Here is a 27,631-nt window from a genome sequence, read left to right as displayed (position 1 = left end):
AACATAGTTTGAAATATAATGACCTAAGGCCAGGCACTGTGGCTCACACCTATAATCCCAGCACTTAGGGAGGCCTAGGCAGATGATGATACTTTGAGCCGGGAATTCAAGACAAGCCTGAGTAACATAGGGAGAACTGTACAAAGACTATAAAAAATTAGCTGAGCCTGGTGGCGAGTTCGTCTGTAGTCCCAGCTACTTGGGAGGATGAGGCAGGAGGATCGCTTGAGCCCAGGAGGTGGACGTTACAAGGAGCTGAGATAGCACAACTGCACTCCAGCCTGAGCAACAAAGTGAGGCTCTGTCTCTAAATAAATAAATAAATAAATCATAAAAAAATATGACTAGCTAGGACATTACATTATTTCATCATTTAAATTGAAAGAGATCTAAAATCTCTGATCAGAATTAGGCTTCAGCAATGACATAGTAAATGGTAAAATAATTTTCCTGCCATGATAAACAACTCTGAACCTGAACAAAATGGTTTTCAATGTTAGAAAAACATCAAGCAAGAAAATCCCTTGCTCATGGAGATTTATTGAGGTGGTTTTGACATAGTCACCTTTTGCCTCTTCTTTGGTTTAAACCCTAATGTTATCTATTGTTAAAGAGTGTGATGCTGGCTTTTAAATCTTCAAATCAACCTGTCTCAGGATCACTAAATTTCTGATGAATACCATCACCCTTCCCAAAGCTCATTAAACGTACAATAAATGCATACAAATGTAGCTGCTTTATACCTACCAACAGATTATCTCCTGAAATTCTAGATTATGGGCATGCTTTCCTTCTAGACTCACTTTTAAATGGACATGAAATAGATTTTATTATAATGACTTAAGATTCACTTTAATATTTTACTCTGATTTGTATTGTATATTGTTTCAGAATCTTCCCTTGTTTCCTCATCTTGGGCAAATAATTCTTAGTAGAATACTTCAGCTTTTTGTATTTTAATTTTAACTCGTATTTAAGACAAAAATTTGACCTGACTATATACGGAGGAAGGAAATTTTGGGCTAATAAATTAATTATAAAATATTTATTAGTCTCAGGGCTGATTTTGTCTTTCTGCTCTCACTTTTGTTTCATAAAATTTTAAAAAGTACAGGAAAACAGCAAAATATATTGCACAAATATTGCATGTGGATGAATCAGATGACAGCACCACACCAGAATGAATAACCTACACCATTTGTTTGATAATGCTTCAAAATGTCTGTTTATCAGCTGGTGAACGCATAGTTAACTTAGTAAGTCACAGGGCACTAACCAATACACGAACCGTAGAAGTGTGTGGTTGATAAAACATTCATATAAGATAGCTCATGGCATAGCATAAAATTTTGGTTATTAAATGAGGAAAAGACACTGAATATATAGTACAATAATTGTTATGCAATCTATAAGTACATGTACACACAACGCACAAAGGAAAATAGGAAAAATTATAATGTTAACAAAATGTTAATGACAGTTTTGTATTGTTTTCATTTACTTTTTTGAATTTTGTTATCTTCTGATTCTTTTCCAATTAACATGGTTTACTTCTATGATACTATCACACTTTTAAATATTAAGAAATTTAATTGTGAAAAATGTATTATTCCATTTTTGATGGTGTCAGTCATAGAGTAACTATTTTTTCTGGAAATGGCTTCTTCACCACCCCCATAAAATATTGAGAACATCACAAGAAAAGACCAATTCATAATTTCCTTCATTTGTGTGGCTTCTAAGGTAAAAGGGAAGTCTTTGCACAAAACCTAACATGGCTCTCTTTAGTCCCTGAACTTTTGTCCTTAGAAACATGCCAAACAATCTTCCTTGGCAAATGGTCCCCAGGGCCTACTAAAAGGTGCATTATCATCAGCCTCTGGTATATGAGGTCCTCTGGAATTATCAGAGTGAGAGGGAAAGAATAGTCTCCTTATGGTCACAGTGGCTGCTGGTCTTGTTTGATACATAGCTTATTGGTCATCTTTCCGTTAGACCAGAACCTAAACAAAATGTCTAGATTGGTTTAGCTTAGAATAAAACATAATGAATGCATAAAAATGTAAAAACAAAGTATCTCAAGGAAAACAAATATTATTAAAAAATCACCTCCTTAAAGAGTTTTCACATTTTATAACAAAAATTTGAAGTTGACAAATTTCCAGACTGATAATATAAGAAGAAAATTTTTTCATGAATGTTGACTCACACACAGTAAGTATTATTTTCAAAATTGGAAGATTTTGTTTCACATTTTACTTCAGATGAAATAAAATGGGGACTTTATCAGAATAATATACTAATACATACGCATATCATTTACTCTTTACCCTAAGTAACCTCAGGGTTTGTGAAACAAATTTGGAGTTGTCAGAATCAGAGGCTACAAGCAAAGTATGTATTTTGAAAATATAATTTTTGGAAGAAATTAGATTTTGATTAGTTAAGTCAGGAAAACATCACCTCTTTTGTAAATTAATACTTATATATTGTCTATAATTTTAATGTAGCTGACTAAAATCCCCAAGGGTGAAATTTATTGAAAATTATTATTAAATAATATTGGAAACAAAAGGGCCATAAATGATATAATGAAACTGTTTCATTTTTTATTACACGTCTAGCTGTTTTCTCAAGTTTTCTGAAATTATTTATAAACAAGAGTGTATTATAAGCTTTCTCTCTGAAGTTAAGATATCTTTGTAGAATCAGTGTCAACAGTAAATTGATCCAACAACGTTGAATAAATTACTCCAACCTTCCATACTCTTTTTCTCCTCCCCTAAACTATGTGGATAATAGTAGTATCTATGGTATAATATTTTCAGATGGATTAAATGTGTCAATAAAGGAAGACATTCAAAACAATGTCAGGTTCATTCTAATTGTGCAATATGCTATATTTTATTATAACATACGTAAATGTTGATTTGTACATATATCTATATTGGCAGTAAAATTAGTTTTATTATAATATATGCAAATGTTAATTTGTACATATATCTATATTGGCAATAAAATTAGTTTCTTGAGTCATATTCTATAAATTTGTTAGCAATTTATAGAAGGCTAAACTAATTATTAAATGCTAGGTCACTCGTATAAACAGAAATTTTTTTTGATTGTTTGTTTACTTTTTTTGAGTCGGAGTCTGGCACAGTCGCTGGGGCTGGAATGCAATAGTGCGATCCCGGCTCACTGCAACCTCCGCCTCCCGTGTTCAAGCGATTCTTCTGCCTCAGCTCCTCCAGTAGCTGGGATTACAGGCACCCCTTCTACCTATCAGCTTTGATTTCTCAGCAGTTTAGAGCAGGCGAACATGATGGGTACATGGAATAACACAAATGTACCTGACTTCATCCTTATGGGACTGTCAGATTCTGAAGAGATCCAGATGGCCCTCTTTATGCTGTTTTTCCTGATATACGTAATTACTATGCTGGGGAATGTGGGGATGATATTGATAATCCGCCTGGACCTCCAACTTCACACTCCCATGTATTTTTTCCTCATTCACCTGTCATTTATTGACCTCAGTTACTCAACTGTCGTCACACCTAAAACCTTAGCAAACCTACTGACTTCCAACTCTATTTCCTTCACGGGCTGCTTTGCCCAGATGTTCTTTTTTGTCTTCTTGGGTACTGCTGAATGTTATCTTCTCTCCTCAATGGCCTATGATCGCTATGTAGCTATCTGCAGTCCTCTACACTACCCAGTTATTATGTCCAAAAGTCTCTGCCGCGCTCTCCTCACTGGGCCCTATGTGATTGGCTTTATGGACTCCTTTGTCAACGTGGTTTGCATGAGCAGATTGCATTTCTGCGAGTCAAACATAATTCATCACTTTTTCTGTGACACGTCCCCAATTTTAGCTCTGTCCTGCACTGACACATACAACACCGAAATCCTGATATTCATTATCGCTGGTTCCACCCTGATGGTGTCCCTTTTCACAATATCTGCGTCCTATATGTGCATTCTCTCTACTATCCTGAAAATTAATTCCACTTCGGGAAAGCAGAAAGCTTTCTCTACTTGCACCTCTCATCTCTTGGGAGTCACCATCTTTTATGGCACTATGATTTTTACTTATTTAAAACCAAGAAAGTCTTATTCCTTGGGAAGGGATCAAGTGGCTTCTGTGTTTTATACTATTGTGATTCCCATGCTGAATCCACTCATTTATAGTCTTAGAAACAAAGAAGTGAAAAATGCTCTCATTAGAGTCATGCAGAGAAGACAGGACTCCAGGTAGTTAAAACAGCAGAAATGGAATATTTAATCTCATCTTTTCTTTCATTCCTATTTGGGTATTTTCTTGGCATCTCTATAAAAACAATTAAATCCTTTAATTTGTTTGCATTTCTGTTGTGCTACTCTTTGCTTGACTAAACATGATTTAAAACATTTTAAGGCATGTGTTTTTAGAAATCCAAATGGTAATTAGAATCATAATATGTGTGTTGTGTTTTCTGTCTACATATATATTTTTGAAGCAACTGATGTGGAAAATAAGAAAATATGGTTGTCACTTAAAATTATATTATTCAAATTCTTGTGTATACTTCAATTGTAGATAAATTTGTTATAGAAAGAACTATTTGGGACACAATGATAATAGTTTTAGATGTCATTCCATTTATTATATGAGGAAGAATTATAGTGGAGTGTGTAGGAGTACTTATTTTGGAATAAAATTTTCCAAGTGTTAGATTATAAATATGCTACACTTTTAGCTGTATAGTCATTAATTTGTTACCTAAAGCTTAAGCCTCCTTTCCCTAAGTGCACAAGATAAATAATAACTCCAAATCTGATCAGAGGGTAGTTGTAGAGTATTTAAGGCGACGATAATTAATGCTTCCCATTATCATTAGAAAACTTACATTACTGCACAATGCCTTTTTTCAAGAATGTAAACTTGTGTTTTACAAATTACTTTTGGTTAATTTAATTGACAGAACTAAAAAGAAAAAGAAATCAGCAGCACACAGTTTTGGATTTCAGAAGTAAAATATTTCAGTAGAATTATGTCATAGAAAAATAGCGTATATTAATATAACGTTAGAGAAAATTTGAAAAATACCGTAAAATATTGAAAAAATGGAAATCCTCTACAAATACTGAGTTTTGTCTGCTCTTCCTGTGGAGTCACCATTCTTTTGTTTATTTACTTCTCTAATAAACTTGTTTTGTTTCAGAAAAACAAATATTGAATTTTGTGCATGTTCTGCTAGATCAATAGTTTCAAATATGTGCACGTATATAACACATATAAACAAAATTTCTATCACTTTCCACGTACTATTTTCAGCTTTCTGTATTCATTTACAAGTTTAATATTTGATAATCTCTTTGTCATTGCCAACTGTAATATAAAGTTTTCTTGATGCATGGGCACCATCAAGACTCATTTCACAATGTTTTGGACTTGAAATATAAATTCATCAAGTTAAAAATACACATGCAGTGATATGTCCTTTGCATGCTAAACATGTGAAAACTGGATGTCTGTAATGTGTCAGATTGCTTCTTTATTAAAATCCTGTGTGCCTTTAAAACTCATTGCCTTTCTCCTGATTTCTACAGGTTTGTTTCAGTTTTAAAAATAACTCTTTGAATTAAATGCTTTATTCATTGATTTTACATTTCTTAGTACAGAAAAGATGTAAAGCAAAGAATTGACAATGAATTCAGATGTTGTGACATCCTGTCAATTTTAGTCAGGTAGTGTGCTTAAATGTCTTTTATTTTTAAATATTTTCCTTACATATTCTGGAATCACAGTTTTGTTTTTCTCCGCTTTTTATAGGACCCTTTAGAAGCTACTTTTTATTTTCCAAGTATTTGTCTTTTTTGTTTAAACTTTTGTAACAGTTACTAGTTTTCATTCAAGCAAAACTTTTTTTATATATTGAAATTTGTTTTGTTTGTACCATTATATTTGATTTTTTCTAAGTGCATTTTGAGTGTTTAAAATAGACTGTAACCTCTATTTTAGGAGTTAACATTTTAATAAAATTTCACTAATTCAAACTGTCAACTAGCAAATTCAAATCTTTTAATACATATTATTTCCTTTCTTAATTTATTTCACAATATATTCTCATTATAAAACTTTGGTGTAACATTCCTTTTCCTTAGGTATAGGACAGGACCCTTCTGGAATGTGGGTCTATGACCTACTTTGAGACAACATAAATCAGAGAATTTCTTTACAATGAGCTTCTACACAGAAAATCAGGGGAAGATCGCAGTAATATTTTTAGGGCTTGCTTGCTTGCTTTGGAGAAGGAAATTTTATTTTCTATGACACACCTTGGGGAAGAGAAACTCTAGTTTCCAAGGCTTGCCTTGGGAGAAAAGGGAAAGCAGAAGAAAGGAAGATAGGAGAAAGTTCTGAAGCCCTTTCAGTCTCATGTGGTTCAAAGCACTCAGCATGCCAACATACCATACTTTAAAATATGGTGCTCTGAGCCCCAACATTTCCCCCATCTGAAACTTTGTTGAAAGTTTCAAAAATTCAGAGCTGAGCTAGTGTCTGTGAAGAGGAGAATCAGGTTAGAATATGCATAGTAAAATATCTGCAAAGGGACAAAAGATATAAATTATAATGATAATGAACAAACAGAAAAGAATAAATGTAAGCACATTGAGCAATCTATGTCATATAGAAAATCTCATGTACAACAAATCCTCACGACACAAGTTTACCTACGTAACAAACCTGCACATGTACCCCTGAACTTAAGACAAAATATTTTTAAATAAAAAGAAAGCCTTAAAAACAGCAACAACAAAAAGAAATCATGAAAAAAAAATTGAGAAACCTGTAGCCACACTAACCAAGAAAAAATTATATATCTAGAAAACCCTATAGTCTTGGCCCAAAAGTTACTACAGCTGATAAACAACTTCAGAAGTTTCAGGACACAAAAACAATGTGCAAAAATCACTAGCATTCCTATCTACCAAACAGTCAAGCTGAGAGCCAAATTAGGAACACAATCCCATTCACAATTGCCACAGAAAGAGTAAAATATTTAGCAACAGAGCTAACTAGGAAGGTGAAAGAGTTTTATAATGAGAATTACAAAACCCTGCTCAAAGAAATCAAAGATGACACAAACAAATAGAAAAATATTTCATGCTCATGAATAGAAAGAATCAATATCCTTGATATGGCCACACTGCCCAAATCAATTTGCAGATTCAATGGTATTCCTGTCAAACTACCAGTGACTTTCTTCACAGGACTAGAAAAAAATATTACAAAATTCATATGAAACCCAAAAATATCCCAAATAGCCAAGGTAAATTATTTAAAAATAAAAGAACAAAGCTGGAGGCATTACATTCCCCAACTTCACACTACACTGCAGGGATACAGTAACCAAAACAGCATGGTACTGGTACAAAAATAGGCACATAAACCAATGGAACAGAATAGAGAACCCTGAAATAAGGCAACAAACTTGCAATTATCAAATCTTTGACAAAGCTGACAAAAACAAACAATGGGAAGAGAACTCAGTATTCAATAAATGGTGCTGGGATAACTGGCTAGCCATATGCAGAGGATGGAAACCAGACCCCTTTCTTGCACTCTATGCAAAATTTAACTCGAGATGGATTAAAGACTTCACTGTAAACCCCAAACTATAAAAACCCTAGAAGACAGACTAGGCAATATTATTCTGGACATAGGAATGGGCAAAAATTTCATGATGAAGACACCAAAAGCAACCAAAACAAAAGCAAAAACTGACAAGGTATCTAATTAAACTAAAGAGCTTCTGCACAGCAAAAGGAATTCTCAGCAGAGTAAACAGACAACCTACAGAATGGGAGAAAAATTTTGCATTCAATGCCACTGACAAAGGTCTAATATCCAGCATCTAAAAAGAGCTTAAACAAATTTACAAGAAAAAAAAAAAAACTCCTTTAAAAAGTGGACAAAGGACTTAAACAGACATTTTTCAAAAGAAGACATACATGTGGCCAATAAGCATATGAATAAAAGCTCAATATCACTGATCATTGGAGGTATGCAAATCAAAACGACACTGAGATGCCATCTCACCCCAGTGAGAATGGCTATTATTATTTTTTAACATTTAAGTTTAGGGCTATATGTGCAGGTTTGCTACACAGGTAAACTTGTGTCCTGGGGTTTGTCATACTGAATATTTTATCACCCAGGTAATTAAGCCTAGTACCCATTAGTTATTTTTTCCTGATGCTCTCCCTCCTCCCATCTCTAAATTAAAGTGTCCCACTCCTACTGCACATAAGGTAATGACTATTTTTGGCAGGCAGAAAATTCATCATGGCATGGATTTCAATAAATATTTATCTGGCACTTCTGGAAAGTGGGGACAGTTCTTTAGGAAAATTAAGACATCTATGTGGATAAATATAAAAATATTTCCAAATCCTTTGGGGTAGGCAGGATATGAAGCAAAAAGGTGGGAAGCAAGATACACACTTTGGTGTATAAACTTTTCGATTTTTGTTCTCTTTCTGTGAAGAATGGCGTGGGTATTTTGATAGGAATTGCTTTTAATCTGTAGATTGTGTAGGACTGTATGAACATCTTTATGATAATTGATTATTTCAATCCATGAACATGGAATATCTTTAGATTTTCTTGTATCCTTTTCAATTTCTTTCATAATGTTTTGTAGTTTACATTGTAGAGATATTTTACTTCTTTGGTTAAGTTTATTGCTAATTTTATTCCTGTATGTTTAAGAGCTTTTTGGTTGGTCTCTATAGTTATAAGTAGGTCACAAAGAACAGTGCTAGTCTCTAGTGATCATCAGAAGATACTAGGCTTTAAGGGAGTTTTCTAAGTTTGATTATGTTGGTTTCCGATTCTTTCCTACTCTCTATGGCCCAAGTCACAATATAGAAATTCTACACAATCTTCTTCTGTCAGTTCTTGTCACTGTAATATGATAGTCGTGCATTATTTCTTTCTGACTGAACATGGTCCTTAATAGATATTTATGCAATGAATACATAGAGGCTATAGCACAGGACACATTATACCAAAGTGTCTTCATTTGCTCCACCTCTCTTTTCCACCTCCTACTTTCTGTTTTCCATCTCACTCCATTCTTATTGGCATTTTATCTTTTCATCCTTGATATCATCTTTGGTCACATCTTCTCACATCACATCATTTGGAGGGAAACAACATCTCTTTGACTTACCAGTGTAAGAGTTCACTCTTTCCTAGCTCGACATTCTCATTTCCTTTAATAAATAATATTTTTATAAGCCTCCTTTTTAATTTGCAATATCAACAGTGGTGGATAAACACTCATATACATATGGTAAATTTATAGTGAATCACTTAATTACTATAAACATTGCATTTAAAAAATATAGGACACTTTAAAAAAAAAAAAAAAAAGCTGGGTAATAAATGAAAGTAATAGAGAACACCCAAGTGTGGAGATCCACAGAAGAGAGGACATGTAAAACAGATAGGATTGAATATTTTTACGAAGAAACCTCTGAAGATTAAGATACCCAGAAATCTCCTTCCAAATAAAGTTGTACTCACAGCACCATTAGCTTGCATAGCACAAAATTTATTAAAAATGAAAAAAATATATATACCTGAAGTGACTTTATCATTATGCACCAAGTGTTTTAATATTTTTCCCTACTTTAGGGTCCAAATAAAGTTACCTATTTTCTGGAACACTCTTCACAATACCAAACTCGTATAGATGCCCAAGCATTTCTGGCAAATTAATTTCTAAGAAGGATAATTCTTCTTCACATTAGAAATTCCCAGAGTATTACATGCATACACATAAATAGTACTCCATTCATTTATTATCACACTAGGTAAACCAATTATTTTTCAATTGATAAATTTTCATTGCATTATAATATTTAGACTTGAAAATTTAAATAAAAACCTGACATCAATATATAATAGATCTGGTAAAATTCATCATATTTCATTTGTCATATTTGGCTACAAACAATTTTATGGTCTTCTAGCCTTTCTTCCTAAATCTAAAAATCGTCATTTGAGGACCTTCTTAATGGTTTATGAAAACTGACTTTGGTGGAACAAATTTGATTATTAAACATGTGGTTACATTATTCCATTGGTCAACAGAAGGCCTAACTAGAAAATGATATTCAGTGGAATCCAAAGATAATTTTTATAAAAACAAAATTATGATGGAAATGTAATACACAATAAAAATGGGAATGAATTGGGGACTGTGGAAAAGTGATTATATTACCTCAGACACCTCATCTTATGCAAACAAGATAGCTTTTTCCTGCGTTTTCATTCTTTCACCAAGTGGAAGAAAGATTGGTGTAAAAAGTAGACTGAATATCTCAACACCAAGGCAAATTTAAAAATACCCAATCATTACTTTTCCAGTTCCTTGAGTCAAATTTTGTCCTGTAGAGTTGTATTGTATTTCCTTTTTAATATCACAATGATTTATATCTTATTCATAATTATTCATATCATAATTATTCATAATTATTCATGACTGAAGATTTAGTTTCTTTGGTTCTTTAGTCCTGAAGGAACTCTTCAACACTGGAACCGACTTACAAGTAAATTGAACACACACATAGAATGTCAACATAATCTTCCATATGTATCTTCCAGTCTAGTTCTTTATTTGTAAGGATATATTCCTAAGTTTCAATGCCAGAATCCCCATTGGCACTTATAATAGGAATTTTCTGACCTTTGCTTTATGATTTTTATTTGACGAGTCTGGGATATAGTCTGATTACTCCTATATAAGTTGTACAATAGGTTCAAGTGTACACTTACTGATCAAAAACTATCAGAAAAAAGAACAAAAATTAAAAACATATTTCTAATGATATAAGAAACTCCCATAAACAAGTTTTTTATTTTTTTATTTTTTAATTTTTTTTTTCTTTTTTTTGAGACGAAGTCTCACTCTGTCGCACAGGCTGGAGTGCAGTGGCCGGATCTCAGCTCACTGCAAGCTCCGCCTCCCGGGTTTACGCCATTCTCCTGCCTCAGCCTCCCCAGCAGCTGGGACTACAGGCGCCCGCCACCTGGCCCGGCTAGTTTTTTGTATTTTTTAGTAGAGACGGGGTTTCACCATGTTAGCCAGGATGGTCTCGATCTCCTGACCTCGGATCTGCCCGTCTCGGCCTCCCAAAGACAAGTTTTTTTTAAAGTTTATTAATATACCCAAATAGAACATTTGTTTTCCATATTAAGGAAGAATGGTATTTAGAGGAAGGAGAAAAGGAAATTTTTATAAAATATGATGTTTACAAAGCAAACCCAGTATTATGAAAGCATATTCAATGATAGTAGTCTGTGCATTTTAAAAATTGTAGAAAATATATTAATTGGAATAAAATATTTTCAATTATATCATGGTGAGGATTGAAAATATGTATTAATTGGTAGTATGTCTATATTGTTTCTTCAAACAATATTTAAAAAGAGTTAAAGAGCTTTATTTTAAATATTATTGTCAGTTCAAGTTTGCTAACTTTGTTGTAAAAAGGATTTTAGTCATCTGTATTCACAGTTTTTCAAGATGCAGGGATCCATGCTACCCAACCATACCCGGAAAAAAAAAAAAAAAGGAGTCCACAGAATGAAAAATATTCACTTTAATTCCCTTGTTCACATTCTGTTGCTCTGTTCAAACTTCACCTTTTAAAACTGATACTGCTCCTTACTCCTGAATATATTTTATTCAGACTGATTACCTGATTATTTCTGGGCAAAGTTAATGAATAATATTTTTGCTTTGTATTTCTCTCACAACTCAAAATGTTTCCATGTATTTTACTTTTTAAATTCAAAAATCTTTAAATCCTACCTCTTGGTAATTCTTAGGGTTGCTTGTAAACTTGTAAGTCAGGCACCTAAAGTTTTATTTCTCTCACGTAATAGCAGGTTACATGAACTATCTCTTCATTTTTGTATATAGTTCTAAAATTACATTGATTTAAAAGATTAGCATGGATTTTCCATGAATTTCTTTAAGGCGACTTTTACATCATTATTCCTTAGGCTGTAGATCAAGGGATTCAGCATAGGAATCACCAATGTGTAAAACACAGAAGCCATTTTATCAGTATCCAATGAGTGGTTGGTTTGGGGCTGCAGATACATGAACAGCATTGTCCCATAGAAAACTGTGACTGCCATCATATGTGAAGCACAGGTGGAAAAGGCTTTTTTCCTTCCTTCTGATGAATGTATCCTTAGAATGGACAAAACAATATTGAAATAAGATACTAGAACTGTAATCATGGAAAAAACCAAATTTGTTGCTGCAGATATGAAGACTATTGCTTCTGGTAAGTAAGTATCAGAGCAAGATAATGCTAACAGAGGTGCAATATCACAGTAAAAATGATTGATTATATTAGAAGAGCAATAAGACATAGAGAATACACAAGGTGAAACCACAATAGCTGTAGAAAAGCCATAGAGGTATGTGAGGGAGACCAGCAGGATGCAGAGCCGCCGAGACACCACCACCATGTAGAGCAGAGGGTTACAAATGGCCACATAGCGGTCATAGGCCATCACAGCCAGCATCATTACCTCCGATACAATAAAGAACAAGAACCCTCCCAGCTGGGTGGCACATTCATAGAATGAGGTAGTTTTCTTCTTTACTAAAAAGTTAATCAGCATTTTAGGGGCAATGACAGTAGAGTTACCAAGATTGATGATAGCCAGCTGTCGCAGGAAAAAGTACATGGGGGTTTGAAGTCGAGAGTCAACACTGGTAAGGGTGATGATGCCCAGGTTCCCTGCCAAGGTCAGCACATAGAGCACCAGGAAGACCAGGAAGAGGGGAATCTGGAGCTCTGGACAGCCAGAGACACCCGTGAGAACAAACTCAGTGACGCTGGTGAAATTTTCAGGAGCCATGTCAGAGTTTGGAAATTCATCTGTTTGAGGAAGAAAATAAGTGGTTATAGACTTTAAGGAATCATTTTCTAGGACTTCCATTAGATGGCAAGGACAATTCCTGGGTGAGATCTTCTTGTCATGTATTAATCTAATTCAGTTTTTAAACTCAGTGTTCTGAGTCTAATAAATCAGCTTTGCAATCATTTGGGAGACAGTAAAGCAAGTATGGTAAATGTAGTATGGCAAAGTAAATAGTTGTTTCAGCATCCTGCAACATTTTGAGGGTTTACTGCCTTGCAGTTAATTGAATTAAGAATATGTTCTTAGCTTACAAACATGTGAAGTCGAGATGTATCTGATGATTTTTGCATTGATCATGAGAAAGGCTTAAGAAATTGTATATCACCAAATAATCCAGTGACTACTTGCAATTTCCTAATCAGATAATTCTACTTTGTCTCAAGAATAGGTACTATACTCTTCATTTTAAGAATTATATCCCTTTATAACATGTATTAGATGTATATTGAGCTTACAAATTACAACATGCATGTCTGTTTACTGCTTTTGCTCTTTCCATTTTATTGACTCAGACAAAAATACATGGGTAATGTCTTCGGATTTATTTTTCAGGTTGCTGTTTCTCCTCTTAGGTTTCCATAAATAATATCAGTAAAATTTTTATCATTTTTGTAATTCCTTGACATTATACTTTCCTGGGTACTACTTTCTATTTCTTCCCTCTCATGACTATTCCTTGTGCTAAAATTTGTACAATTCTCCATGTTTTTTTCATGATTTTTCTTCTAAATCAGTTTTTTTGTTTATAAAATGTTATATTTCTTAAATTGACACAATAAACCTGCTCTTAATTTTAGCTGATCTTTTTTTATGTTTTTGATATTTATATTATTGTAACAGAAAAAAACACCTTCATTTTGCGAGTTTTTATGATAATTATGTTGCATGTATTTGCCATAGATTCAGCATGCTATTTTAGTATGGATGAATATTTTCCTCGAGTTGTATATTTTAATCATGATTATTTGCCCCTTACTAAGTGAATTCATGTCCTGTTGGAGTCACAGTTGATAGTTCCAGTGGTGGGCACCTGGTCCAAATAAGTCTTATTATATAGTTCTTTATTTTAAAGTTCGCTATTAAGTTCCAGAAAGTTAACAATATATTATCACAAAGGTCTGAATTTTAAAAGCTCAGAGCTATTGACATTTTCTCTCCTTCTAAAAGAGATAGAGTAGAAAGAAAAACAAATAATTATTCTGCAGTGAGAAAAAATAATGAAGTGACTATTTTTTAAAAAAACAGAGAAATAAGACCAAAATGACTCCTAACATTGTCGGATATCTGGTACCAGTTTGTTTGATGATACCAAGCGTAAATTTTTCCTTTGAGTTCCGTGAATCATCCTCTTATTTTCCGCATATTTATTAAAATTGTACTTTGTTCCAGGCTATGTTCGAGCTTCAGATAAATTACCTGACCCTCAAATCATAAATACGTTATTGTAATGATAGGGAAGAGAAAAATCTGTTTAGAAGACATATAAACACAATAATTGCAGATTTAAATAAGCATAATATGTAAAACAAACAAGATAATATACTAGGATAACCTGGGAGAGTACTTTTACTTGGAATATTGATATTAATACTTTCACAAGGAAGGCTCTTCTGAGAAGGTGGCATTTGAGTTGAAACCTAAAGGTTGAGAAAGAATCAGCTATTTAATCAATCACAAGAAGGGCTTTCCAGGATTCCAGGCAAGAATTAATTTCTTGAAAGTGTATATCTGGAAAAAAAAAAGTGTGACCTATGCCACATTTGTTCTTCATTCAGATAAAGTTATCCTGGCTTTAGAATATGTTCTCATAAACGCTGTAACATACATAGATAGGAAATGAGAATAGGACAAGAGGGGCACTAGGTAGATAATGATAGACAAAGATCCGTGTTAAAAATAGATGAAAAGCGTGAAGCATTAAGTTAATAGCACTATATTGCAAGGAGGAAATAGTTTTAGCAGCGTATAGGGGCCTTCAACATCTTTGGTGGTAACTTAGTTTAAGCTTTGCCCTTAAAAATTGTCAATGATCAATGCTTCTACTTACTTCAACAGAGAATCTGCTTTGCTTTCTACTTCTTTAGCCCTCACAGGTGGCTACAGAATAGACTTAAGGTTCTTTTCTAACCCCCTTGAGACTCATTTGGTTGAAGTTTCAATCTGATTCAAGGATAAAAAATTGTACATAATTACCTGAGAGAGAGTGCCTTGGATATTTGTTAATTCTCAGAATTTTCCATTAGAAAAAGTCGTAATATTTTATGTTTCAGTCTAACTGAATAATTGAATTATGCAATATGACTAGACACAGGAAATTATAAATATGATTTTGTCAGCATTTCAGTTAGACAATATTATGCTCATATTAAGTACACCACACAGACACCCACACATGCAATTTGTTAGCAAATGAAAAAAAAATTCTGGAAAAAAACATGCAAAATTTGAAAATACAACATCCATTGACAAAGGATACTTCTGGTGATTATAGTATAATACTACCAGACATATAGTTATTGGTTGACATAAGAAAGTGTCATGACTTTTATTTTTTCTGCCAATATATCAGTGGTAAAACATTTCTTCATCTGTTTATAATATATCTTTAATCACTAGCAATTTTGAAACATTTTGTTATAATTTTTTATAATCATATTTTAAAATAATTTTTTTATAATTGATGGTGAAGCACTTTACCATCATTTTCTGTTTATTTTGCTTGGAGTTATTTTATCCTGTTATATCTTCATCATTATTTAAAAAAATAGAAAGAAATTCTGGCTAACAACTTTTTCCATATTTCTTGTCCTATAATAGTTTTTTCTTTCCACTTAGACTTTATAATTAAACATATGGTAGGTATCTTGTTATTGTTCTATTGTTCTATGGATGACTGAGACTGTTTCCATGGGTGTTGTTTTTAGTATTATGTTTCTGTCTGGCTTCATTCTGACTGTCTCTATTGTTGACAAGTCACATCTTTTCTTTTTCAGTGTATAATATGTATTTTACCTAGTAAATATTTGTTCATATCTTATATTGTATTTTCATCTCTTGAAGTCCCATCTGACATTTTCAGTTTCATTTATTTCTCACAATGTTGGTATTTGTGCTAAATCATTCAGTATATCCAACATCTATAATAATACTTTGAAGGTTGCACATTGCTGCTTTCTCATAGGACTAGAATTTGTGATTGGATGTTGACTATTGTAAATTTTATAATGATTGCTGTGTTTTATTTTTATTTGTTTTCCTAAAAGAAAGATAAAAGTTTTAAAATGTACAAGTAAGTATTGGCTTTAGTCACCCTGTCGTGCTATCAAACAGTTATCAGTTGACTCTATTTGAGACTTGTTTTCAAGCTAGCAAAGGGGTTTAAAATAGCTTTATTTCTGAGATTTCTACTGGATGTCTATGTGTTGTAAAAGGACTTTCCGCTATGTCTTTTTAGAATTCTAATGTCTTCCTGCCCTGTGTAGTTTCTATGAAATGTTTCAGCTTACAATTTTCTGGTCTTTCTTTTAACAGCTTTATGCCATGCACACGTCTAGAGTTCAGCCAAAATCTCAAGAAAACTTATGGAGGAAAGGATGACCAACAATAAGGATAGGACCTATAGGAAACAAATAGCAATATGCCAAAAGGATGTTCTCCATTATCTGTGATAACTTTAAATGGACATGGATTACATTCTCCAATTAAAAGAAAGAAATTGACAGAATAAACAAACCAAAAAAATCATGTGATCCAAATATATGCCATCTGCACGAGTCTGACTCACTTTGTTTAAATAAAATGAAAACAAGATTGAGAATGTACATCCTATTTTTAAAAAAAGACAAAACCTCTACAAAACAAAGATATAGTTTACTAAAATATAGCTTAATGTGTGCTCCGCTGGTAGAATATAGGGTAAGAGATCACTAAAGAAAATAGTAAATCAGAAGAAAGACATTTTGGAAGGAAGTGGTATTTTCATTGAATTCTATTATATGAGGGTTAATTGGCTGATTATAATGAGAACAATCTATTTTTGAAGTATTAAAATGGGTCTTTTTTGTAGAGTCATAAAGAATGTAATTATATCTATTAGAAACACTGTCAAGTGATAAATATTTTCTTATAATTTATTGGAACAACATTCTAAGCTAAAGCTGTAGATCAAGAGGTTAAATCTGAGGATCATTAAAGCGTAGAACAAGGAGGCCATTTATCCATATCAAAATGTAGAGATCCATAGAACATAACCACCATTGTAAGATGAGAACCACACATGGAGAAAGCTTTTTTCCTGCCCAGTGCAGAATGCATTCAACATATGGCTGACAAAATCAGAATGTTTGACACTAGCAGTACCAGCAGGTAGGGATCAAAATAAATGCTGAAAGCAGTATGATCAGCAATTCTCTTTCCTGTGCATTTGAGCACAGCGTATGGAACAAAAGAACAATATTGTAAATTTTAGTTAAAATATCTTGCTTTTATAATACTTTATAATAATAATTTCTGTGTTTTATTTTTATTTGTTTTCCTAAAAGAATGATAAAAGTTTTAAAATGTACAAGTAATTATTGACTTTAGTCACCCTGTCGTGCTATCAAAGAGTTATCAGTTGCTTTTGCAACTTTGGCAAAGATGAATTTCATTGTGAGTTCGTTAGTAAGTCCCACCCAGGGAGCAGAGGGGGGGCCTAGATCTTAACCTTTATTAGCTGCATGTTATCTTTGACTCTTTAAGAATATTAAAATTTCACCAAAATTGTCGAACATAATAGAAATGTACTAAAGAAAAACTGTGATACCATTATGTAAATTTAATGTAATATTCATATATTGACATACATAGAGCTTTGCTATCAATTGATATGCACAAACATTCTATTAAGAATTTAATCTATGCTGTATCAATGTAATATGTTATATTTATCCCTGCATTTGAAAAGTTACAACCCTTTTTGTTGTGGAGGTGGTGCTGGTTTTTACTTCAGTGTTTGTTTTAAGGTATAGATATTTTACTTGTAACAGTTTACTTTCAAGTGTAATTATACCCCTTCGCATATAAAATAAGAACTTTACAGTATTTAACCACTCCTGCCATGTCCTTTATAACAATTTTGTTATATATTTTTATTACTCTTAAACAAATAATTATCTTTCACATAGATTTAAATTATTGAAATCACTATAGTTATTTCTGGTGCTGTTCATTCTTTTGTCTAGAATCATGTTTCCATCTGGTATTTTTCCCTTCTGATTGATGGGCTTCATTTATCATTTCTTCCAGTGCAGGTTTAATCATGAAGGGTTCTTTCAATGTTGATAGGTCTGAAATAACTTTATTTCACATTCTTTTTCAAAATATATATTCCCTGGGTAAAGAATCCTAGGTGATAGTTATTCTGTTTCAGTGTTTTGATGCTGTTGCTCTGCTGTATCTTGACTTACAATGTTTTTGAGGAGAAGCTAAATGAACAATGATGTTACATGAAATAAAATGTTATTATTTTTCCTATTCCTCAGTATACAAAGTGTTTGTGTTTTGACTGCTTAAGGTTTTTATCACTTGCTATGGGAAACTGTGTTTTGTTTTTATTTTGTTTTGTTTTGTTTTCTCTCCACTTTTGTTTGGGGTTCAGGGCTACATATGCTGGTTTGTTACATGGGTAATTTGAGTATCACTGAAGTTCGTTATACGAGTGATCCCATCACCCAGGTAGTGAACACAGTACCCAATATGTAGCTTTTCAACCCTTGCACCTTGCTCTCTCTTCCCCTCTAGTATACCCCAGTATACTGGGCAGTGTCTATCATTCCCACCCATCTTTCTATTTGTACACAATCTTTAGTTCCCACTTATAAGTGACAACATGTGTTATTTGATTTCCTGTTCCTGTGTTAATATGCTTAGAATAATGGCCTTCAGCTGCATCCACATTACTGCAAAGGACATGATTTTCTTCTTTTTACAGCTCAGTAGTATTCCACATATATATTGAATATTTCATATAGTATTCCATATATATTGTATCAGCCACATAGTATTCCACATTGTAATCCAATGTGAGATATATATATATATATATATATATATATATATATGGAATATGCAAATATATATAGCACATTGGATTGCAATGTGCCTTCAGTTACTTTTCTACATATTGTTTGTACCTGGGATTGTTTAATCTTCTTGAATCTTAGGGTTTTTAATTTTTAACTATTGGAAAACTTTCACCTATAATTTATTTAAATAATTTTGATGTCCCTCTTCTTTGCGGAGTTTAATTACATGTATATTTGGCTTCTTGAAGTTGTTCAGCTTATTGTTCTCTGTTTTTTAAAAAAATATTTTGATTCTCTGTGTTTCATTTGGGATATTTTCTATTGGTATGTCTACAAGTTCACTTTTTTTTTTCTACAATGTTTAATCTGCTATGAATACAATCCCATGTACTTTTCATCTTTTACACTGTACATCTCTCTGTGGGAATTCAATTTTTTTAGTGTCCTCTGTGCTCCTGCTTACCTTTTTGAAAATACAGCATGCACTCCCAAAACTTTTAATGCCCTTGTTTGATAATTCTAACATCCATGTCAGTTCCTGGTTAGTTTCAATTGATTGATTGTTCTATTCATTATGAATCATGATTTCCTGATTCTTTGTATGCCTAACAATTATTAAATGTACCCCACATATTACCAATTGTGCCTTGGTGTTAGCTGGATAATTTTGTATTTTATGAATACTATTAAGCTTTGTTGTGGGATACAATCAGTTGAAAACAATTTAATCCTTTTAGATATCACTTTTATTATTAATCAAGTGAGTCCAGATCAGTACTTGGTCTAAGACTGATTATTTTCTTATACTGGAGTAGGATCTTGAATACTGTACACATAACCTCAGGAATTATGAGTTTTTCTAGTCTATGTGTAACAAATTGGTAAAATACCTGCCTCTATTTGAGTGCTGGACACTGCTCTCTTTATTTTTAGGATGATTGTTTCTTCAGTTACGTGTGGTTTCCTTTTGTATGTTCTGATCAGTCATCTCTTGAATAATTAAGGATGATTCTCTGCAGAGATACAATGTCCATTGTGCAGATATATAATCTTTGGTACTCCGTCCTGCAATCTCCCCTGGCTACCTTTATCTCAGCAGACTCTCAACCGTCTCTTAAACTCAGGAATTCTGGGCTTCACTTGGGTTTGCCCTTCATGCAGCCCAGTCTGTTCACTCTCATAAGAGAGAAAAGAGAAGGTATCACAGGAATCAACTGCTTTGTTTTCTATTTCTCAGGGGGAACCCTCCTTAGTTGCCTGACATCTGTGTCGTGAAAGCTACCGTTTCATATATTTTGTCTTTTATTTTCTTTTTCTTGTTTAAATGGGAAGTTAAAAATCTCTTCTCAATTACTCCGTATTGTTTGGTAGCGGAAGATAATATTCAGGAAATATTTAGGTGAGCTCTGTAAATATTTTTTCCATTCTTTTTCTTAATCATTAATCTTTAAGCCTCTTACATCCACATTGATATGAAGAATTTTTTTTTTTTTCATTCAAGGTTTGGAACACTTCTTATCCCCTGAACATTCCCATCCTGGCTGATGCCTCTGTTCACTTCTGAGTGTATCATAATTAATCCTCCACATAATTCACCCTCCATTTTCCATTCTTAGTATTCTGCAATCTCTAACTTGTGCAACAGTCATAGCTATCCATTACCCAAAGATAGATCAGAACACTTGTTAGCTAAAAATCCTACAGTGGCTTATTTATCAAGATAAAATGCAAGACTTATAAAGGCCTGTATAGTTTTACTTGGCTGAGTTCTAATGTTACGAATCTTCAATATATATTTTATTTCTTACTTTTATTTTATGGTCCAACCACCTTTGACTGTTGCTTTTCAAAACAAAAGTCATATTATTATTTAAAAACCGTTATAGTAATAGTTCTCTCACCCTTGAATAGCCTTCCCATAAATATTCACACAGTCTGCTTACTCAATTCTTCAAGTGTTTGCTTAAATAGTGTCTTCTCAGAGGAATCCCTTGAAAATCTCAATTAAAAAATTAATTGTTGTCCTGGCTGCTTGCTTTATTTAAAGTAATGGTAAAAACCACAATTACTTTTGCACCAACCTAATATATTCATTTTACTCAATACTGTCAACCATACAAAATAACTCACTTGTCATTCCACCCATTTTCTATAAGCTTCATGCAGAGAGAAATGTTGGTTAACTTGACAATATCTGTTTACTGATCACATGAATCTATTTATACACGTGCCTTTCAGTGTACAAGGCATTTCAGATAAAATACTGATAAAATATGCAGCCCCTAGCTTTAATTTTAAAAAGTTAATGGAATAGATATGAAAAAAGTTTCTATGTGAGAACACATAGGAAAGGCACCTAAGCTGAACTTAAAACTGAATATTGATTAATAGTTAAAGTATGAGTACGAATTAGTCATCTGTTAGTGACAGATTTTTATTTAAAGGTAATTAATGAAATTATCTATTTCTGTGCTTATGACACTCTGATTCTTGCTCATCACATGGAGGTAACAGTACAAATGTAAAGCAATATTGGTTCGTGTATATATTTGTTATCGCATCATTTACTGTTATCATAACCTACAGTGAATTTTAAATAGATAATTTGCACATATTTTCCAGGTTCTACATAGAGCATTTTTTACCTCTTTGTTCCTCAAACTGTAGATCACTGGATTCAACATAGGTATTATCAAAGTATAAAATAAAGAGGCCATTTTATCAACATCAAGTGAATGACTGGATTTGGGGTGAACATACATAAAGAAGAGGGTGCTGTAAAATACAGTTATCACTGTCAGGTGAGATCCACAGGTGGAGAAGGCCTTGTACCTGCCTTCTGCAGAATTCATCTTGAGGACAGCGACAAGGATCAGAATGTAAGACACAAGGACTATCAGAAGAGATGAAATCAAATTAAAAGCTGAAAAGATTAAAATGATCAGTTTAATGTCTTCTGTGTATGAGCAGAGCAAATATATCAATGGCCGAGTATCACAGTAGAAATACTTGATGATGTTATAGCCACAAAATGATGAGGTAAACATTTTTGTGACGGCCAGCAAAGTCAAAAAGACACTGTAGAGATAAGGTATTGCCACTAGAACTTGACATGCTCTTTGTGACATGATGATCGTATAGAGCAGCGGGTTACAGATGGCCACATAGCGGTCATAGGCCATTGCTGACAGAATGAAAATTTCACTAGTGATAAATATACCGAAGACAGTGAGTTGGGTAGCACACCAATTATAGGAGATTATATGTTGATCTACAACAAAGTTTGCTAGCATTTTGGGTCCCACTGCTGTTGAATAACCAAGATCAGTGAAAGCCAGATGCCTTAGGAAAAAGTACATGGGTGTTTGAAGCCTAGAATCTATCTTTGTGAGGATGATCAAGCCTAAGTTACCCACCACTGACAACATGTATACAATGAGGAGGAACCCAAATAATGGAGCTTGCAGTTCAGGGATGTCCGTGATTCCCATTAGAATGAATTCGTTCACTACTGTCAGATTGTGTTTGTCCATTCAAGTTACTCAGGGAACCTATACTGGGAATAAATATAAAAGTAATTATTAACTTCTAAGAAACATGACAAAAATATGTGTATGTATATATACACGTGTGTATGTGTGTGTATATATATACAGAAGTATATGTGTATATATGTATATATATGTGTATAAACATACATATACATAACATAAATATGGAATAAATTATATGTACATAATTCTTTTACATATGTAAACATAATTTCATGTCTCCAATTTTGGTATTTTTCCATAAATCTTGAAGGTCGAGCAAATGAAACTTTCTTTTCTGTAAATAGATAATATTACCACACACAGTACACAATTATTTAATTGTCCCTGAGGAATATTTTAACCCAGTGCATTAAAATAATGAGATATAAGCTAAGATCAAAAAGTAACTGAAAAAACTAGTGTAAACACCACCAAATAAGTTTACTTTCAATGGGGGGAAATTTGTTCAGAACAGTATTCATACTGTTACCGTGCCAACAATTTGTCTCACATACTTGTTAGCTGCAAAATGAACGCCATAATTTTAAAACATTCTAACCATCAGAATCATAACCCAAGATTTAACTTAGCATCAGTAATAATGAACCAACTTGGTAAGACAAACTATGGGTTGCAGAGAATGTTAAGTATTTGTAACAAAGGTTTTTATCCTGAATATAAACAATACTTTAGATATTACTTCCTGCTTATGGGTAACAGAAGCAATAGAGAAACATGGCAATGACAGTGGAAATAAGGTCAAGATTCAAAGAAATAAAGTCTTTATATTATAGAAAAATTAATGTCATTAAGAGAGACATTAACATTATTAATATGATTAACATTATGAAAACCTCCTGAAGAAATCCTATGTAGATGCATAGACCCAGAAAGAGAGAGAGAGAAGGAAAGAAAGGGTAAGAGAGAGAAAAAGAGAAAAACTGAAAGAATAAGAGAGAGAAAGAGAGGAAGAGACCAGATATTTGATTTGTTTTACCTGCATGGCCCAGACAACACATATTCACTATTTGGATTAAGTTAAATGAAGACCACTTAGAAAATTTGTAGAATCTATTTACTGTAATTATTATGTAAAAAGTACACTTATTTTTATTTTTATTCTTTATTTCCTCAGATATATATATATATTGCTCTATTGCTCCCTGTGATAAATACATTCGAGTTGACAATGTTGTATGACATAGATACTATTATTTATATAATACCTGTCATAGACATCACTTTTTGGTACGGTAGGAAACTCTAAAACTGTGTATCTCTATTAAAGCAACAAAATTAAGATCACAAAACTATCGGAATCTACATTTTTAAGAATACTAGAATCTAGATTTTAGTTGAGATTGTTGTCATGTTTCAATTTATCTGCCTACTAGGCCCATTGCCCAGCACTGTGGCAGCCATGAAGATGGTGACCCACATCATGGTGTGGCTGCCTGGTGACCAAGGGAACAAAATAAGCCTTGTTCTGCAGGAATTGTAGTTGTGTTTTGACCCATCCAGTGGTTCCATGAAGGATCCACTCAGAAATTGGAGCTGGAGTAGTCTCCTGATAGGACTTTGTTGAAACTGTTTAAAAGCAAATATCCTAACTGCAGTTGCATAGGGAAAGGAAATAACAGACAAGTCAAACAGCATATAGACCAATAAGCCCAAAAAAGAAGAGGCTAAGCAAGGAGATAAATGGATGAATAAAAGCTTTGAAAGGCTTCAGAGAATTTTGAGAGCTATACACGTCTAGGTCTACAAAATTGCTCGGAAAAGATGTGATAAGACCCTAAGATTTCAACTCTGGCTGAACTTTAGGCTCCACACAAGCAGGAAGTGAAGGCTAAAGGAAGTTTTTAAACTGCCTGGCTAATAGTTTAAGGACTATCCCAAAACAGAGTCAGTGTTAAAAAATATAAGAAGATTATTTTCTTTCTTTTTTTTTTAAATTTTCACTCCGGAAATGTAGTGATACCTCTGAAAAATCACTGGCAGACAAAATGACAGAATAGACTTTAATAAACATACATAACAAAGAATTTTCTTTAAGAAAAAAATTAGAAAAGTAAATTTAGGAAAGAATAATATCTAAAAACAATTTAGAAAAAAAAATCAAAACTACGGTCCACGACAATAAGGCAAACCCTGTAGAGGAAATAATACATGATTTCTGAAGAAACCTCATTAAAATACTCAAAAAGCTAAACTTTAAATGAAAAAAAAAAAAGTCATGCCAAGACACAAGAAAATATGTTTTATTCAGAAAAGGATAAAAAATAAATTGATAGAAACTATTGTGAGGAAGCCCAGAAACTGGAGTTACTAGACAAGGACTTTAACTGACTTATCAGCATAAGAATAATGAGAGTTCTAGAAGGAAAGAAGAGAGAGAAAGAGAAAGAAAGAACACTTGGGAAAATAATGACAAAAAATTCACAAATTTGATGAAAGATGTGAATATACACATCCAAAGAAACTTAATAAACCCAACAGAGGATAGATTCAAAGGGAATGACAGTGTAACATATTACAATCAAAGTGTTGAAAGCACTTTGAATCTTAATGGTAGCAAGAAATAGGTGGTTTAGCATATAAAAGGTATTCTTAATAATATTAATAGGTAACTGTTCATAAGAAACTATGAAAGCCTGAAGGTAGTGGAATGTATATTAAAGTCATGAGAAAAATAAATCCACTAAGAATTGTATATCTGGCAAAACTATTCTTCAAAATTGAAGGTGAAATAAACTCACACACAAAAGTTGAAGAAGTTTGTCTCTAGCAAACATGCCCTGCAATCAACAATATAAAAAGTGCTTTAGGATGAAATAAAAGGACAAACCAGACACCAACTAGAAGCCATACAAAGAAATTAAAAAAACCAAACAGTAAAAGTAACTAAATAGGTAAATAAACAGGTGGTATAAAAGCTAAAGTTATTGTTTTGGTGGTTCCTAACTCCTCATTATTTTGCTCTTTTATATGACTTAAATACAAATTCATAAAATAATACTTACAATTTTTTATTAATTTGTGCACAATTTATAAGGATGCAATCTGTAAAATAGATAATTTGATAGTAGAGCTGTCTAAAAATTTTTAGGTACTATTGATGTAGTAGGCATTAATTCAAATTAGGTTATTATAAATTTAGGAGTTAAATTTTAATCCCAAGGATAATCACTAGAAAAATAACAAAAATTCAAAAGTCGATATGAGCTCACAATCAAATAGCACAGCCTTGTGAGGTTGTATGTTTCCAGGGCATTCAATGCACAGTAGGGTGACTACAGTTAACAGTAAGATTCCAGAAGGGATTTCAAAAGAAAACATTGTTGTCACAGAAGATGACAGCTCCATATACGTTATTGCCCCTCTAGATGTCCTAGTGGGAAAAGACAAGGTTGAAGACAGTGATATTGATGATCCTCACCTTGTGTGAGTCTAGGCTAATGTGTGTGTCTTCATTTTTGCATAAAAAGTAAAAAAAAAAAAATTAAAAATGGAAAAAAGCATATAGACTCAGGATATTAAAAAATATTTTTGTATAGCTATAAAATGTGTGTTTAAAGCTAAGTGTTATTACAAAAGAGTCAAGAAGTTTAAAACATTTAAAAGATTATAAAGTTAAAAGTGTACAGTAAGCTAAGGTACTTAATTATTGAAGTAGTAAAAATAATTTGTATAAATTTAGTGTGGTCTGAGTATATAGTGTTTATAAAGTTTGCACTATTATACAGTAATGTATTAGGCCTTCACATTCACTCACCTTTCACTCACTGACTCACCCAGTGCTGCTTCCACTCCTGCAAGCTCCATTTTTTAGTAAGTGTCCTGTACAGTTATACCATTTTAAATCTTCTATACCATATGCTTACTGTACCTTTTCTATGTTTAGGTATGTTGAGATAGAGAAATAATTACCATTGTGTTATAGGACTACAGAATTCAGTACAGTTACACGGTGTACAGATTTGTAGGCTAGGAGCAAGAGGCTGTACCACATAGCCTGGGTGTATTTTAGGCTATACAACCTGGGTTTGTGTGAGTACAGTGTATGATTTTTTGCAAAACAACAAAATCATATAACGACACATTTCTCAGAATATATTTCTATCATTAAGCCACCCATGACTTTATTTCAATTTCTAACCTGGCACCTTTATTCCTACAACTCTTTGTCTTAGAGCAGAGGTTTTCTCCAGGTGCCTATGCCAAGACCCTCTACGAGAAGAGAAAGGGGAAACCTTGAGGGTAATTTGCTCCACTATTCAGTATTTTCTAGACATCACCGTCACTCTTTTTATTTCCCCTCCCTGTATACGCACACCTCAATGTCCATAAAACTGCCAGTGCCTATTTTTGTGGGACTCCCTCAGAAGTGAGATAATCTCCGTGTCTTTACTGATCCACTGGATGCTAGACCAATGTGCCAATTCCATGAAAGAAAAGAAACAGGAGGAGTTGGTGCTTTCTCAGGTCTTAAACTCTTGCTTATGCCATTGCAGTAACTGATTAACTCTTATTTATGGCTTATTGCCTTAATTAGCTGCACCAACACCTCGCAGTACAATTTTCCTTCTCCAAACTCAGCTGAGTTCCTGACAGTTTTCTGAGATATGACAACAAAAACACAAGCAACAAAAGTAGAAAGCATTGATAAATTGGACTTCATCAAAATTTTAAAAACAAACTTGTGTATATCAAAGGACATTATCAAAGAATAAAAATACAACCCCATAACTTTAAAAAATTATAGTCATATATCTAGTAAGAGTATAGCATATAGAATATATAATGGACTCTTAAGATTCAACAACAAAAGATAAGCCAATTTAAAAATGGACAAAGGAAAAATATTCTGTATTCATGAACTGGAAGAATCAATATTGTTAAAGTGTTAATACTACCCAAAGTGATCTACAGAATTAATATGATTTCTATCAAAATTATAGTGTCACTTTTTATAGAAATAACCAAAAAAATCCCAAAATGCCTATGGAACTACATATTAAAAATCCTGGATA

At 32.9% G+C, this 27,631-nt stretch overlaps 3 protein-coding genes across 3 annotated transcripts; 1 reads left to right on the top strand and 2 right to left on the bottom strand.

Moving 5' to 3' along the window:
- Positions 1–3,300: 3,300 nt before the first annotated feature.
- Positions 3,301–4,325, top strand: LOC112607136 (olfactory receptor 8H3). Its single transcript, XM_025358229.1, has one exon. The coding sequence runs from the start codon at positions 3,320–3,322 to the stop codon at positions 4,256–4,258; it is 939 nt and encodes a 312-aa protein (XP_025214014.1). The 5' UTR covers positions 3,301–3,319; the 3' UTR covers positions 4,259–4,325.
- Positions 4,326–12,007: 7,682 nt separating this feature from the next.
- Positions 12,008–12,937, bottom strand: LOC112607259 (olfactory receptor 8J3). The gene has a single exon (XM_025358370.1). The coding sequence runs from the start codon at positions 12,935–12,937 to the stop codon at positions 12,008–12,010; it is 930 nt and encodes a 309-aa protein (XP_025214155.1).
- Positions 12,938–21,638: 8,701 nt separating this feature from the next.
- Positions 21,639–22,598, bottom strand: LOC112605852 (olfactory receptor 8K3-like). The gene has a single exon (XM_025355781.1). The coding sequence runs from the start codon at positions 22,596–22,598 to the stop codon at positions 21,639–21,641; it is 960 nt and encodes a 319-aa protein (XP_025211566.1).
- Positions 22,599–27,631: the final 5,033 nt, after the last annotated feature.

The sequence above is a fragment of the Theropithecus gelada genome, chromosome 14, assembly GCF_003255815.1.
Source record: "Theropithecus gelada isolate Dixy chromosome 14, Tgel_1.0, whole genome shotgun sequence".
NCBI lineage: Eukaryota > Metazoa > Chordata > Mammalia > Primates > Cercopithecidae > Theropithecus > Theropithecus gelada.
The sequence above is the reverse complement of the archived record's forward strand: the minus strand, read 5'-3'. Positions and strand labels throughout refer to the sequence as shown.

Bases quoted from the DNA above. Each gene is read 5' to 3' on its own strand.
- LOC112607259 (XM_025358370.1), bottom strand. From the start codon at position 12,937: ATGGCTCCTGAAAATTTCACCAGCGTCACTGAGTTTGTTCTCACGGGT.
- LOC112607136 (XM_025358229.1), top strand. From the start codon at position 3,320: ATGATGGGTACATGGAATAACACAAATGTACCTGACTTCATCCTTATG.
- LOC112605852 (XM_025355781.1), bottom strand. From the start codon at position 22,598: ATGGACAAACACAATCTGACAGTAGTGAACGAATTCATTCTAATGGGA.